General features: G+C 55.1%; 5 protein-coding genes across 5 annotated transcripts; 3 read left to right on the top strand and 2 right to left on the bottom strand.

The window, feature by feature from the left end:
- Positions 1-1100: 1100 nt before the first annotated feature.
- B0I36DRAFT_348408 (lysine decarboxylase) lies at positions 1101-1997 on the top strand (the record flags this gene model as incomplete). Its single annotated transcript, XM_046156688.1, has 2 exons — positions 1101-1293; positions 1405-1997. 2 exons carry the CDS (start codon positions 1101-1103, stop codon positions 1995-1997), a joined length of 786 nt encoding a protein of 261 aa, XP_046014169.1.
- Positions 1998-2669: 672 nt separating this feature from the next.
- On the bottom strand, positions 2670-7158 carry B0I36DRAFT_362016 (hypercellular protein A; the record flags this gene model as incomplete). Its single annotated transcript, XM_046158581.1, has 3 exons — positions 2670-6210; positions 6339-6915; positions 6993-7158. 3 exons carry the CDS (start codon positions 7156-7158, stop codon positions 2670-2672), a joined length of 4284 nt encoding a protein of 1427 aa, XP_046014168.1.
- Positions 7159-8639: 1481 nt separating this feature from the next.
- B0I36DRAFT_321235 (uncharacterized protein) lies at positions 8640-10635 on the top strand. Its single transcript, XM_046153670.1, has 5 exons — positions 8640-8887; positions 8961-9031; positions 9110-9784; positions 9840-10208; positions 10269-10635. Exons 1-5 carry the CDS (start codon positions 8755-8757, stop codon positions 10503-10505), a joined length of 1485 nt encoding a protein of 494 aa, XP_046014167.1. The 5' UTR covers positions 8640-8754; the 3' UTR covers positions 10506-10635.
- A 710-nt stretch (positions 10636-11345) lies between these two features.
- Positions 11346-13514, top strand: B0I36DRAFT_107839 (peptidase family C78-domain-containing protein). The gene is made up of 9 exons (XM_046147833.1): positions 11346-11456; positions 11534-11974; positions 12033-12123; positions 12183-12287; positions 12342-12553; positions 12607-12638; positions 12690-12841; positions 12903-13110; positions 13168-13514. The coding sequence occupies exons 2-9, from the start codon at positions 11543-11545 to the stop codon at positions 13232-13234; spliced, it is 1299 nt and encodes a 432-aa protein (XP_046014166.1). The 5' UTR covers positions 11346-11456; positions 11534-11542; the 3' UTR covers positions 13235-13514.
- B0I36DRAFT_321228 (inosine triphosphate pyrophosphatase-like protein) lies at positions 13089-15061 on the bottom strand. Its single transcript, XM_046153669.1, has 5 exons — positions 14415-15061; positions 13979-14123; positions 13844-13880; positions 13614-13647; positions 13089-13520 (listed from the first exon to the last, which is right to left on the bottom strand). The coding sequence occupies exons 1-5, from the start codon at positions 14678-14680 to the stop codon at positions 13412-13414; spliced, it is 591 nt and encodes a 196-aa protein (XP_046014165.1). The 5' UTR covers positions 14681-15061; the 3' UTR covers positions 13089-13411.
- Between the last annotated feature and the right edge of the window lie 512 nt (positions 15062-15573).

The raw sequence follows: 15573 nt of genomic DNA, 5'->3' as shown, positions 1-15573 counted from the left end.
CGTGGCCAGCAAGAGCAGGAACAACCAGATGTGCTGCTTTGCCATGACCCAGTCGCAGTTGGAACAAGGACGTCATTGGGGTTGACCCCCCGTAGCGCTTGTAGCTGATCCTTCTTGTACTCGGAAGTGGTCGTCATTAACTCCGCTCAAATCACAATGTTGGTGATCCGGGCATTGCTCGAATAGTCTCTGGCCGAGGATCGCCAGCTCCGGTTGGGACATGTAATCAAGATGCCCGCTGCCATGTCTCGGACCCTGGCCTGCTCTGCATGAGAGCGGCTTGACGAACCGAGCGGGTGGCTGTGACCTTGCATATGGGTAACGTCTGGATGTCTGGACGTCTGGACTGACTTTCAAGGTTGCCCTGAACAGTCAGGGCCATACTTGGGCCTGGTTGGTCCACGGCTGCTGTGTCACAAGGGGCCCAAGGCGACAACGGAGGTCACTTGGCGCCCTACGTGCTTGCATAAGCTGGACCAAGGTTCGACATCTGCGCAACCGACAGCTCGACACGTACCGCAGAGACGGGACGTGCTCCGTAGTGCGGACCTGGATCGTGTTTCTGGTCCCCACGACCAGACATGTCTTGGACACGGCCGCCTGCCCGTGTGACTCCTTCACACAGCCGCTCCACTCCATCACCAGCGACGAACACGGCCGCCGTCCACCGCTCTACTGGCTCTGTGATCCTTACGAAGCGAGGCCGGGATGCATAAGAAGGACTACAGACCATCGCTGTCTTCTACAGGACCTTGAAACTGCTTCTTTCCCTGAGCTGAGCCTGCGCCTGACCATCCCCCAACAACACCAGACTCTCTCTCCCTTTGTACTGAGTAGGTTGGCACCTGTCAAGTCTATCCCGCCCCACCAATTACACCACGAGATTCCCCACGTTGCACGTCACTCAGACGCAAGCAGCCATCCCAAGTCCATTAGACTCACAAAGTAGTCAGGGTCCACGGCCCAACATAAGCAAGCAGCCACCAACAAGCCCTTTCCACGGCTGATTCATCCAACTTTGAGCCGCCATCGTCCTAGAACTGCCAGAACACACACTTACACACACACACACCCATAACGAAGCAAAAGGGGAAAGCATCATGGAGTCAGGAGGAGTGTCCCGGACGGCCACGCCCTCGGCGCGGCCCAACGGCACCGGTGCCGCCGCCGCCACGAACAGCAAGCCCATGAAGATCTGCGTCTACTGCGGCTCCTCGGGCGGCAAGAACCCGGCTCATCTCGAGGCGGCCCGCGAGCTCGGCACCCTCATGGCCAAGAAGAACATCAACCTCGGTGAGTCTCCCCCGGGGAAGGGGTCCCTTAGAAACTCACATATTCAATGTATACAAGCACCCAATGGTTTTTTGACTAACACCGAGACCAACCCCCTCCCCCCAAAAATAGTCTACGGCGGCGGCACAGTCGGCCTCATGGGCGAAGTCGCCCGGACGATAGTGGCCATCAACGGGCCCGACGCCGTGCACGGCATCATCCCCGAGGCGCTGGTCAAGTGGGAGCGCGACGACGCCACGTACGCCACGTACGACCGCGAGAGGGGCTACTACGTGCCCGACGCGGCCGTGTACGGGCGCACGACGGTGGTCAAGGACATGCACACGCGCAAGTACCTGATGGCCAAGGAGATTGCCGACGCGGCGCCCGGCTCGGGCTTCGTCGCCCTCAGCGGCGGCTACGGCACCATGGAGGAGCTCATGGAGACGGTCACCTGGAACCAGCTCAACATCCACCAGATGGGCGTCTGCGTGCTCAACGTCGACGGCTTCTACGACGGCCTGCTCGCCTGGATCAAGACGGCCGTCAGGGAGGGCTTCGTGCGCAAGGAGAATGCCGACATCATGGTCACGGCCACCACGGCGCAGGGCGCCATCGACGCCCTCGGCAACTACAAGGTCTCAAAGGACCAGTATAACTTGTCCTGGGGCACCCTGGGAGCTGTCAATATCACGGACGAGCCTTCGAACGCTCACCTGAGGTAGACGTGCTTCGTCGTGAAAGGGGGCGCATGCGGACGACGAGAGCCAAAGACGATGCTGTTCCACACTTCTAGTGGGATGTGAACCAAGGGCCTTGTCTGCCAGAAGATGGGGATTCAATAAAATCTACATGCCATAAGAATAAAAACAGTAGAAACAAGAAATACCTCAACCGAGACGAGCATCCAAAGTGCTCGAGCCCGAGCGCGCCGCGGAAGACAAAAATGTCTTGCTTTTCTGAGTGACACCGCCGCGAGCTGCGGAACAGCTAGCCGGATCGAGAAACTTTCTCGGCATCTTAAGACCAGCACAGGCCATGGCCGAGGAGAGGTCAAACATGTGCACGACTGAGTTAATATAAGCGAAGACGTAACGCAGTCCCGGCGAAGGTAGATGGATGCCTCATGTGACCATCCTCCAGCCATCCAAAGTCGAAGATGCGCCAGAGGCAAAAAGTATTTCAGAGTCTCTTGGCTTGGCCAATTGGCCATTACCAACTGTAATGATGTGGTGATCATTCGTTCTAACTGTCGGAGGATGCACGACTCTACATGTACAAAAACGCTTCATTATGCTCTACCACCACCATGTCTATACGCTGCAAGCGCGCAAAAGTACCCAGCTTCCTATTTTGCCTGCCTGAGCTCTAACCCTGTAAGTGACCTTATACTCAGTTCAGTCATCGCAGACCGTGACTAGACATGGCTGCCTCGTGTGCCAGATCCGCCGCTCCTGCGCTCCAAGCATATTTGCCATGACAAGATCTGTGCCGGACCGAGGCCTGGTAGTGACCGTCGCTGCAGCGGTTGCAGCAGCTCCGCCTGTGCCAGAGGATGAGTCCGTAGTAGGCTTCTGCGTGGCAGAACCCGCACCTTCTTCTGCCTCGACCCAGAGCTGTGTCTCCTCCACAGAAGCCGCGATCTCAAACTCGCCCCTGCACAGCGCCGTCGCACCGATGACTAGCTCTGTGCTCGTGTTGCCCTCGAGCACGGGTAGAGCCTGCTGCAGGGTGCCGTTCCATGCGAACTTGCGCGTGAAGTCCAGAGCCACGTTCGCGGGGCGGTTGCGCAGTGAAGGCAACAGTCGGACGAGGGGGTAGACCGGCTTGCTGGAGCGGTTGCTCACACGGACCCGGACCTGAAGGAAGTCGTCTACGAGGACTCGGCTTGCTTGATGACGTGGCGACGATGCAGTCGAAGAGTCAGGCTGGCCAAGTTTCTCAACGAAGATGTCAATGCCGACTTCGTCAATCTTGACAACGTCGATCATCCTCGGAGCGAGACGCAACCCGCGCAGCTCGATGACTCCCGACCTCGACGCCCCAGACATGGTCTTCCACGTACCCCGCAGACCCTGGAGGATCTTCTCCCGGAACCAGAATGCCTCGCGATTAGCGCGCTCTGTCTCTGGTGTAATCTTGCTCGTGCTGACGACGAACTGTCGCTGGCGCGACGGGTTCAGTGCTGGTATGGGGGCATGAGGGTCATCAATGTAGACCCGCGGTATCGGGAGGATGACTCGGTTGGTGTTACCAGGAAGGACCCGCTCTGTCAGAAGAGTGCCTTCATCATCAGAGTCCAATTGAACCTCGACGTCGCTTGGCCAGGCGTTGCGGAAATCGAGCATAAGCAAGCAGTTCTTTTCACCAGACAGGGTCTGTATGCTAGCTGCAGCAGAATTTGGCGACTTCGGGGCAGGCATCACAATACTTCCTTGTATGGGCAAGATGTCCAATCGTGCCAGTTCGACACTGGCATTGACCGTGACTGTCAGATCAACACAGACCTGACGCGTGTGAAACTGCTCGGTCACCTCCTCCTGTGGTACGCCGAGATATGCGTAGTCGATCTGTACAACCGCGGTTGTGAGTCCCGGCTTGCCCAGTATCTCAAACTCGAAAGTCGACAAGCCCCCAGGCGCAATAAATCGCTTCGAGTCCTCGAGTTTGCGCAACCTTATGGCCTGCTTCCGAGACAGAACAAGTTCGTACTCGTACAGCTCTGCGGCTGTGGCATCTCGCTTTCCCATGGCAGATTGGAGAGGAGCTTGCGTCGAGTCTTGGAAGGAGAAGAGCAGCAAGTCGGCCGGCGTTGTGTCGGAGAGATTCTGCAGCGTGATCGTAAAGACTTTGCGCTCGCCTTCCAAGATCATAAGTGCAGATTGCGACAAAGATGTGGACTTCACCGCAATCACAGGTTGTGCTGCCACTGCCGTGAAGCCGACGCTGTCGCATTTGAGTGGTGGCCCAGGTGCAGGCAGGGACTTGGACTGTTCCAGAGCCGACAGGCCGATGCCTTTGATCTTGATCTCCGTGTTGGGTGCCCATGGATTTGAGAATATCGAGAATCGCCTCTCCCGACAGCCGCGAATCTGCACAATGGCGCCAACTACCGTGATAGCACCAGCAGCCTTGGGAGTGCCAATGAGTTTCAGGATTTGCGTGCGATATGGCCCGACTACCGTGCTAGTTGTATTCGACTCGAAGTCGGCCCCTTGTGTGTCGAGCTTGATGCTGACTATTTCGAGATCGACCTCGTAAGGATTCTGAATCGTGACTCGGAAAGTGGCGGGCTCGTTCGCGACCAGAGTTCTGGCATCTGCAGCCTTGTCCGAGGCTCGCAAAAAGGGGTTGTAGATGAAGGGATTGACATCTTGCGAGGTCCGAGCCATCGCCACTCCGGGTAAGACGGATTTCGAGTGGGGGATGGGAATCTTTGCAGGCGGTAAAGGGTCCATGGTTATGCCCCGTATTAAGAACTCGTCCCAGTATTCTGCGGCGAGGTGGCCCAGACCTAGCCGCTGCGAGAGATCTGCTGTCTTCGTGATGTTCATAACGAGGCGAGTCTGCTCGTCTCTGGTGATCATCGGGGCAGCATCCTCCTGGCGGGGCCCTGGAGCAATCCCGCTGCCCGCAGTACGGAGCAGGTCGCTCGAGTATCGAAGGACGCCGTCAAAATCTGGCAAAGCTTCCGAAAAGTTGATACAAGCTCTCAGGATGTTCAGTTTCACATGCTGGAAACCGAAGCTCCGTGAGGCAGCTTGACTCTCGATTCTCTTTCGAATCTGGTCATCGGAGTCTTTCAAATCGCCCTCCTTCGTGGACATGTCCCCAGTGGGGTCGAATTCCACCACACCATATATCTTGCACAGGATGCCGAGGAATGCATCGATGCCGTGTTCAATGTCCCCCTCGCCTAGGTCGAGTGCAGCCGAGCCATTCCCGTGACCACTTACAGCATTCAGGGCGGCCAGTCCCGCAGCCGGATGTATACCGACATCGGCAGCACCCCGAGTCCGAGCCTCAATCAAACCGCCGATCAGGACTGAAACAAGCTCTCGCAAGACCATCGCCTTCTTCCGCTGAAAGCCCAGCATGCCCAATATCGAAGCAATGCCACTCAAAATTATGGCGCGGTCCACATTGGTCAGAAGCTCAGGCGCGGATGAAGGGAAGGCTTTGAAAAGAAAGTTCGTGATGAATGCTCGAGATGGCGTGATCGATAGGCGTGGCGATGTTGTGAGTCGCATGGCGGCAGGACTGCCGAAGACAATATCCTCGAAGGTGTTGGTGTCAAATCGTCCATGATAAAGGTGCAGTGTGGTCAGGATATGAGAATATCGGATTATGGTCTCCGAGACTGGCAGGGGTGGCAGCTGCTCGCCCGTGACTCGCGAATAATGGCCGATGATCCTCTCAAGCAAATCTGGGAGGATCACCTGAAAGTTTCTCAGATGCCTGGGCTGACTTGCATCTTCGCCTTCGGGAAGTAGGCCTTTCGCTACGTTGCTCAGTGATTTTTCGTTGGGATTCAGACAGACTGATGGCACCTGAAACTCGATATTTGCCCACCCGAGAAGCATGAGGCACACCACGATCAGATCTAGAGCTTTCCCGTGCCACAAATGATCGTTCATTGCCTTAGCCACGGTCGCACCCTCGGCAAGCTCTTTCAGGGCATCCGTCCAGCGGCCTGCCTGCAGGTAGAGCGAGCCGACGAGGATCGTGATTCGCCCCCGACCCTTGGCCCTCCATCTCTCATTGAGACCTCCTGGTCCAAACCCTTGTACGGAGACTTTGTCTTGGCTACTATGCGATCTCGGCTCTTCTGGAATGCCTATAGTAGAGGACGGTCTAGAGCCCGGGGCCGAGGCAGCTCCCTCGTTTGTGGCCGAGCTGGCAAGCTCGTCGAATGTTGTCGGGGGATTTGACAGCCCACTACGAGGGGGGTTGATGGGCGAGGACTTGGTGATGTGCTGCCAGAGCCAAATGGCAATGATTTAAGGCCAACAGGCATCGACATGCGGGATTGGCTCCTGTCAGAGGTACCGCCGGTTGAGGCCGACCTTGTAGGGAGCGCAAATTGCGAGTTGCGCCGTGCAGCCATGCTCGCATCTTCCGAAGCCAGCGAAGAGCCATTCAGCCCTGGACGAGATGGTGCTTGACCGGGCGAGTCTACTGTTGTCATTGCTTCAAACGATTTCGCGAGAGTTGTCATCTCGGCGAGAATTAACGAGGACATATCGCACATGACCGTTTTCATGGCAGTTGTCGGCGCCGTGTCAATAGGTGGTATGACTTTTATACCTTCGGGGATTGGTATCTCTTGCCCCTCTGGATGCTCAAAGTCGAAGATGAGAATGTGGTGCGTAAGAACTTTCGGAAAGCTGTCGCGAAGACTCTCCAGTTCCTGGTACAGGGCTCTAATATTTCGTTCCGCCATTGTCGGAGCGTGGCCATTGGCCGACTGGCGCTTGTTGAACGCCGAACTCTGCAGCTCCTTGCCATCTGCAACAGCAATTACTGCGAGCGGTTCTCGGTAAAAGTCGAAAGGAGAGAGCGCGACATGTGACGGCGGTGGTACGTGGGTCACGAGATCGTACATCATAGCACCAGCTGGGAATCCCAGGGGCGAGAACATGGCTGTGGAGGAAGTTGAGAGTCAGTATTTCTGCTCGTGCTAGGTTCGCGAGAGGTTGCCCACTATGACTATGACTGACTTCGGTTCGGTCGGCTATCAGGACTGATGTCTCGCAGGTGGACCACATGTTGTTCGTTGAGACGTTCGAGGAAGACGGCAAATCGATCCTTGTGTATGCGTCCCGCGGGGAGGACCAGCGCCCTCACCTTCGCCGGAGCGAGGGGAGCCAGAGACTCGATACCCATCCTAGCATCGACGTATGCTCGGTTTCGCGTTTATGTCTTTGTGATGGCGCATGGTCCAGCCATTGAGTTTGTGCTCGTGCAATGTGCAAGGGCACCACTTCGAGGCGTTGGAGGGCGGGCGGTGAATCTGGCAGGTTGGAAAGGGGGAGGCTTCAGTGCATGCTGGACGGTTTTGGCGAGGGTTGCGCAGCGGGCAGAACAGGCTGTATATACGACGGTGGACTCGCGACAGCCCTCGTGCTTCGTGGGAGAGGCGGCGGCGCACGAGGAAGCGGTGGTTGCTGTTGCGCCGGAGAGCGCACGGAGTGTCGTGACGGAGCTGGAGCTGGTGAAGCTTAGCGTGACGGTGGCAGCAAGAACGTAAGTACGTAGCGTAGTCTAGGCGAGCAAAAGGCCATGTGGTGCCAGGGGGGGCCCCAAGCTCCCAAATCGAGCATGGGTCGCCGCCTGTGCCGTCGGGGCAGGGGTCCAGTCCATGTGCGGCCAGCCATGTAAGTCGAAGCTTGATACATACATGCCATCCACAACAAGGTCATTTTCTGACGTGAAAAACCGCAGAGCTCGTGGTTACTCTCTATGACTTATATCTGTATGCATCATGATAAGGACTGGAACTACACGCAATGCCACAATGACGTGTTATGCGAATCCAGACCTTGCGTGATTCAGGCGATGCTGCTTACGTTCACTAGTGTATGTCCTCGAGTTTTTACTCATCGCGAAGCTCCTTAAACACGATTGGCTCATTTCTCCCGTAACCAATTTTTATTTCGCAATGCTGGAGCAAGTCTTTTTTACCTTCGTCACATCATGATAATGCGGCTGTAGGCGCTTCTCCAAAGCATAGTATCAACGAAGCCCTTGCTCTTCTAGCTGCTCGCCAGTTGATGCCATGGGACTCGGTTGCTGGACAGTACAGCTACTCGGCTCCACCTCTTATAAATATTTCATCTAAAAACACGCTGCCTCATCTGCTCTCACACGAATCGCTAGAGCCTTCTCGATCTCGGTCTTAAGCTCTGAGTCCGTCGTCTCTCCTCATCCTTCTTCTGAGTATTGGCCTACAAGACGTGGAGGTTGACCTTCAATTTGTCAAAGTATACATGGCATTGCACCAGAAGGCAACTAATGTCGGGCCAGGACCGCAAAGGCTCCAGTACTTGGTAGTACGATATTATCCTGGCACCCATCAATGTACCTAATTGGAAACGCATGAATGTCGTCCGGAAGTACGGTTGCTGAATCTTCGGCAATCACGAGTACTTGAGCTGCACCGTGTTTGTGGTGACGTATAGTGTACCTTCAGCATAGTCCAACATCACTGGTTGACATCTCCTCAGAAAACCAAAACTCTACAATACAGGTCCCGGAACCTTCTTGCTGTAGGCTCAGAGCAGATACGCCCGACGCAACAGCTTCCCTCCACTAGGTCGTGCCCCACCACGACCCTGGTCAGGCACTGCGCGCTCCGTGCCTGTGCCCCGCCATTTCTCGTCGAGTCACACGAGGGGCATTTTTTGGTAGTGACTCCCCGGCTGTCGAAACCGTCCGTGACTACAACATCTTCAAGAATCGACTACGTCGAACGCGGAAAACATGCTCGACGTCCAGGATTTCATCACCGAGCGCGGTGGCAACCCTGAGCTGATCAGGGAGTCCCAGCGCCGTCGGTACGCACCCGTGGAGGTCGTCGACGAGGTCATTGCCATGTGGGAGGACCACCGCAAGAGTCAGAATCCAGCGGCAACCAAGCGCCCAAACGTGTCACGGAAGCAAAAGCTAACGTCTGCGCGCGAGAACAGCACAGTACGAAGCGACTCAGATCAACAGCAAGATCAACGATACCCAAAAGCAGATCGGCGCAAAGAAGAAGGTCATACTCCCATTTCGAGCCTCGCGATCCATGTTTTGTCGATTCGACCAACCTACTAACATGGATATCGGCGCTTAGGCCAAGGAAGACGCCACTGAGCTCCTCCAACTGAAGGCCAACTTTGAGACGGAGAAGAAAGCCCTGCTCGACCTTGCCAGCCAAAAGGACATTGCGCTCAAGGCCAAGATCAACACCATTGGCAACATTGTCGACAACTCCGTTCCCGTCAGCGACAACGAGGATAACAACACTGTGCAAAGGACGTGGTGTCCTCCCGGCGTCACGGTGGAGAAGAAGGAGGGCGTTCTCTCGCACCACGAGGTCCTCCTCCGGCTCGATGGCTACGACCCCGACCGTGGTGTGAAGGTTGTTGGACACAGGGGCTACTTCCTCCGCCAATGGGGCGTCTTTCTCAACCAGGCGCTCATCAATTATGGCCTCGAATACCTCAGCGGCAAGGGCTTCGTCCCTCTGCAGACTCCTCAGTTCATGCTCAAGGACTACATGGCCAAGACCGCCCAGCTGGAGCAATTCGACGAGGAGCTTTACAAGGTTGTCGATGGCGAGCCGCAAAACGACAAGTACCTGATTGCCACCTCAGAACAACCCATTTCTGCCTTCCACGCCGATGAGTGGCTCGTTGCCAAGGATCTCCCTCTCAAGTATGCCGGTTTCAGCACATGCTTCCGGAGAGAGGCTGGCTCCCACGGTCGTGACGCCTGGGGTATCTTCCGTGTCCACCAGTTCGAGAAGGTACGTGCACAGTGGGCGCTCCGTAGCCAACCTTTGTCTTGCTAACGCAGTGCAGGTTGAACAATTCGTCTTGACTGACCCCGAGAAGTCTTGGGAGATGTTTGATGAGATGATTGCGGCATCTGAAGGATTCTACCAGTCCTTGGGCATTCCTTACCAGGTCGTCGCCATTGTCTCAGGCGCGCTCAACAACGCCGCTGCCAAGAAGTACGATCTTGAGGCCTGGTTCCCTTTCCAGGGCGAATACAAGGAGCTTGTCTCGTGCTCAAACTGCACAGACTACCAGTCCCGCGCTCTTGAGATCCGCTTTGGCACCAAGACGCAGACCGACATCAAGAAGAAGTATGTTCATGCGCTCAACTCGACGCTTTGCGCCACCGAGAGAGCCCTGTGCTGCATCCTCGAGAACTACCAGACCGAAGAGGTAATTGAAACCTGCGAAGCTATTCCTATGTATGTTGAGGAATGCTAACCTTCCCTCCAGGGTTTGCGTGTCCCCGAGCCGCTGCGCAAGTATCTCCCAGGCGCACCCGAGTTCATTCCCTTCAGTAAGGAGCTGCCCAAGGAGACTGTCGCCAAGAAGGGTGTCAAGGACAAGAATGCCGCCAAGGCCAAGCCCGCGGAGGGTGCACCGGTCAAGCAGAAGGTTGTGGAGGCTGGACAGGCCGCTGCAGCTGCCGTGTCTGATGCTGCGGAGAAGGTCAAGAACCTTGCTGTCTAAATGTTAGCAGAGTGCAGATAGACAACAAAAGCGATTACAGATTCCCATGTGAAGCTGGCTCGACTCCCAAGTGATACAAAGGAGTTGGACACTTGGCACGTCACGAGAAAGTATGCAGATAAGCTTTTGGAGTGCCACTCTTCATCGACTAGGCGCCCTCTGCCAGAGTGGCTGCGTGAAACTACGTCAGGCCCTGCGGGCCTCCGCCTCCGCCGTGGCCGGGGGTTTCAGGGGTCCATGAGTGGCAGACCCCGGCCTGGATCGACCCCACGACCCTTGCCTCTACCCGCTGACACCCACACCAGCAACCCTCCTTCGGACTCCAGTATTTGTGCGGAATTTCGTTGCTCGAAGCAGCTGACTGCTCGTCGACACTGGCGTGGCCCTTCGGCTAGCACTTTTCTTGCCTGAGATCTTTGAGCGCTCTCATCACCACCGACCAGAGGCCCACAAAAGTGCCATGGGCCGTTTGCACGGTTCGCACATCAAACACGTCAGGCAGCTCGTTTTTGAAGGTCGCTGCCCAGCCCTGCCGAAAGTATAATGCACTGCTCCGGCCATCCCACATAAAACGACGATTTGAAAGTAAGCATCCCGACTGGAAGGGGTGCTGATCCTGCTCCTACCTGCATTGAGACAAAGCTCGGTCGTACCTTCCCGCAACGCGAGCTAGACCCCTTGGCAACGACTTCGTTCGCCCTTCTTTGAACGGTTTCCATGATAGACAGACAAACCTGCCGTCAAACCCGACGCTGCGGTAGCATCACATTGCACCAGGCATAAATCACTGAGCATTAGGCAGGCGCCTCGCCTGTGAAGCCTGGCCAGCTGGAGTCGCATCAAGTCTGCAAACGGTACTACGAAGAGAAGTATACAGCTATACGAAAGAATTAGTGTCGAAGCCATCCCGAGCCGTTGAGATTTTGTCCCAAGGCCCGGGACATCCAGCTTGTAAGATCCCATTGTCCAGCCCCCTCTCCAGCAATCCTGGCCTGGAGATCTCGCACCGAGTCTAACTTTTGATGAAGAAACCCATCATGACGTACCCGTCACGGAAACCCTCACCGCCACCAACTCATGAGCCCAAAGAGAGCCAAGCCACTCACGACCCAGACGAAAATGAGGATGACGAGTTTGTTGAGTGTCCCATAGAAGACTGCGGCGAGTTTATCACCCTTGCCGAGCTGGAGGACCACGTCCAGCTCCACAGCGAGGAGACGCAGTCGGACTCTGCCAGCATCCCTACCACTGTCTCAAGCCCCCCACGAAACGACTCGCGACCTACCAGCACGGACACGGCAAGATCTTCCGAGTCACGCCGTGTGCGAAGCCGCAAGCACATCAAAAGCGCAAAGCAGTCTCACGCCATCGAGGCCTGGAAGCGGCTGTTCCATGTGCCATCTACTGTTAAGGACTCTGGCTCTCGCAATCACTCCTCTTCGCCACCAGGCATTAGGAAACGTCTCGGAGTAAGTTCTAAGCCGAACAAAACAATGTCGACTTGATAGATCCTAAACATCACCTCAGAAGTCGGAATTGGGCAAATATGCCCACGAGGACAAGATGCCGGATTGGCTCGTGGCACTGCTCAAGAAAGGCAAATATGTCAAGTCTGAAGGTGAGACAACAGCACATATGATGCTACATGTGTGTGAGCCTGGCCTAACTATCACATAGGCATGATCTTTGTCTTGGAACAATTATTGGCCCACAGCTCTTCTACAGAATGGGCTTTTCTCTGTCATCCGTGTGTGCAGCACATCTCAAAGTTACGAAGAGAAGGTAGGATGCTCCCCGGTCTCGCCGCTCAGCAGGACATGCACTAATTACCCGTAGGCGGTTTCTGCGGATATCGGAATATCCAAATGCTGTGTTCGTACATGATCGGGGTCGAGACTCCCGATTCGGCTGTCTTCCGTGGCAAGATCCCCAGCATATTCCGCATACAAGACCACATTGAGGATGCATGGGATCTGGGCATAAACGAAAATGGGAGGGCGGAGACTGGTGGAGTGAAAGGGTCGAGGAAGTACATTGGCACACCCGAGGTACGTTAGTGTGCAAGACGGACGCTGGCCGGCGGCGGGTTAACATCAGGCAGGCACAAGCGATGCTCGTTAGTCTTGGGATCCAGTAAGTTGGGCGCAATCTCACAAGGGTTGATATCAAGCTGACTTGCTACAGTTGTGAGGCGCAAGGTTTCAAGAATCCAGAAGCTAGTGTTGCGGAAACCGCCCTGTTGCACTATGTCCAGGACTACTTCTCGACGGCACTTTTCGATCCTGATCAAAAAGTGCGGTTGACGGATCTGCCCCCGATTTATTTCCAGCACCGAGGTCGGTCATGGACCCATTCTTCAGCACCATACACATCACTGACATCCTAGCTATATTTCAGGACACTCCATGACTATCATCGGACTGGAGAGGCGAACATCCGGAGAGCTCCAGCTCTTGGTGTTTGACCCGATGTTCCACGATCCGGCGTACCTGACGGGGCCTGATCCGCTCCGCAGGACCCCTAGCCGCAACTCCCAGGCAGGACTGAAATTCTACCGCCGTGGTCATAATTATCTTAAGAAGTATCATGAGTTCGAAGTGTTAGCGTGAGTAGCTGCCGCAATGCATTGCTCAACGAGTATTAGTCTAACGAAGTTGACTAGGCTTCTCGGACCACAAGAAGACACTGCACAGAACATGTATTATAACCAACGGACGAGAACATCCTAGTGCCAGCATTTTGGGCGCGGCACAACAATTCTCGACCTTGGACCATCAAACCACGGCTCTCTATGCTCTTCCAGTGCTTGTCCACTTCTCACACGGCATCGCCTTCGTGGGGTGGCGAACAGTTGATGCTTCCGGCCGGTTAGGTGATCGAAGCAGTACGTGGTATGGCTACTTGATTCAGGTTGATTCTTCCTTCATGCCGCCCTCAATCCACACCCGCAGCTTCTCCAGAGCCTTATACCTGTGGGAAATTTTGTTCTTGGCAGCCTTGTCCATTTCAGCGTAGCTATTGTGGCGGAGCGATGTTAGCGATTCGGCTTACTAGTAGAGGGTTGCTCCGAGAGATCATGAATACAGAAGCGGAAAAGGAAATACTTACGTTTGTCCCTCGTACTCGAAAACTGGATCCCAGCCTGAGCAACGTGTGATGTTAGTGAACTGAATCATGTTGTGCACGAGCTACACCAACCCGGTTGCTGATTTTGTTCTGGGGGTATAGTGTCGTGTTCAAGTCGCTGCGTTGGAGGATCACGAGTGATCCCGCCGCAGCAGTCTTGAAAATGGTCACTTGTGCACACGTTGGAAATCAAAGGGCCATACCAAACACACCAAAGAAAGTAGGTCCTCTAGCAGGAACGATCTTGCCCTGTTATACAAACGCCCATAAGGGGGGGCCCAGGGTCAGAAAACCACTCGGCTACACGGGCACATGGCTGGTCGAGATTTGGGGCGAGGGGGACTCACGTCAGTGCGGCCCTGGAAGAGCAGCGGCGGGTGTCCAGGCCCCTTTGAGAAGCCGAACGTGGCGACAGCCTCGGCAGACTTGTCGTCGTACGCGGCGAGGAGGTTGTTGAGACCCTCGTGGCCGATGGACTTCATGAACCATTTGCTGCATTTATTTTGCCATCGAAATGTCAGCGTCTGAACGTTCGTTCTTTATGAGCATCGACTTGCTTCCGGGGGAACATGAACTGATCCTGCTCGCAACAAATTTCCTACAGATATGAAACCCAGAGCACTTTTCGGAACCACCTCTTCTCAAAGAGATCCCCCCTTTCTTCCCTCCGGAGATAATCTCAAAGTCCCAGGGGAGGGGGGGCACAAAGGTTTAGACAGAAACCAGCGGCAGCGGATTCTGCAAAGGAAAAGAAAGAAATAAGAGAGAGAGAGAGAGACTGACATGTAAGGCCCCGGCAGGCCGCCGAGGGCGTTGAAGCACAGGCACGTGTCCTCGACGAGGACGGGCCCCTTGACGAGGTCGGCGGCGACGCGGCACTTTTCGAGCGTCACCTCCTCGACGGTGCCCTGGATCTCGGGTAGGTCGAGGCTCTGGTTGTTGACGGTGATGCCCGCGGGCTCGAGGATGGCCTTGACCTCGGCCAGCTTGTTGGCGTTGCCGGTGATGAAGTTGACCACTGGGGGGGCGGTGCTGCTGCTTGTCGCCATTTTTTTCTATGGTATGTGTATGTGTGTATTTGTGATTGTTGTTGTTGTTGGTGGTGTACTGGGGTCAGAAAAAAGACAGGTGGTGAGGCTGCAGATCTTTTTTTCTTTCCTTATTGGCTCCCGTCTCTACTTGTCGTAGGTTGTGGTTGCGATATATAGGCAAGTGGGTGTGTTTTTCCAGAGACTGTTGATTCGGGTTGTTGGTTGTGACAAAAGAGGCTTGGGCCCGCAATGTACGGATTGATAAGGAGACTTAAGGGCCAGATAGCAGTGATGGTCTCGCAAAGTTTCTCTTGTTGTGCAGAGGTTGAAAGGTTCAGATCTCGTTCCTGGATAATCTACTCTGGATCAACGCGAATGCATATATACAAAATATAGACCTTTCCCCCCGCCGTAGTATCTCGTGGTTCTTTTCCAACCCCTGAGGTGGGTAGTCAGTCGGATGCTGCATGTCTGGGTTGTCTGGCCGTCGTGACACATCCGGCCGGCGGCTGCCGTGGTGGTGGGGCTATGCAATGGCCGATGCCGGTCTCACACACCATTTAGGGAGGGGGGTTGGAGGCCGAGTTGGACTTTCCAGCTTTCTTAAACTCAGCCTCGATTCAGCTTGAGCAACCGGCGAATTGAAACGTCACATTCGATCTGGTTTGATGTCCCAGTCGAAGGCGCTGTTGCAGATCCTGACATCGGAGACAGCAGATTCAAGAAGTTGAGACAGTAGTCCCCGCGCTCGGCTCTACCATACAGCCGAGCATTTCTTTGGTTTTGTCCGCTGCTACAGAATGCATCTAGTTTCTTTTGGTGTGGTCTGAAGACATGGGTCAACATGTTATCTGTGTCCGGGAGCATATCCTGCCCTGGGAAGCGATCAGTGCAATGAACCATTTTTTGTC

The sequence above is a fragment of the Microdochium trichocladiopsis genome (assembly GCF_020744255.1).
Source record: "Microdochium trichocladiopsis strain MPI-CAGE-CH-0230 chromosome Unknown B0I36scaffold_4, whole genome shotgun sequence".
NCBI classification, from domain to species: Eukaryota; Fungi; Ascomycota; class Sordariomycetes; order Xylariales; family Microdochiaceae; genus Microdochium; species Microdochium trichocladiopsis.
This window is presented reverse-complemented; position numbering and strand designations above follow the sequence as displayed.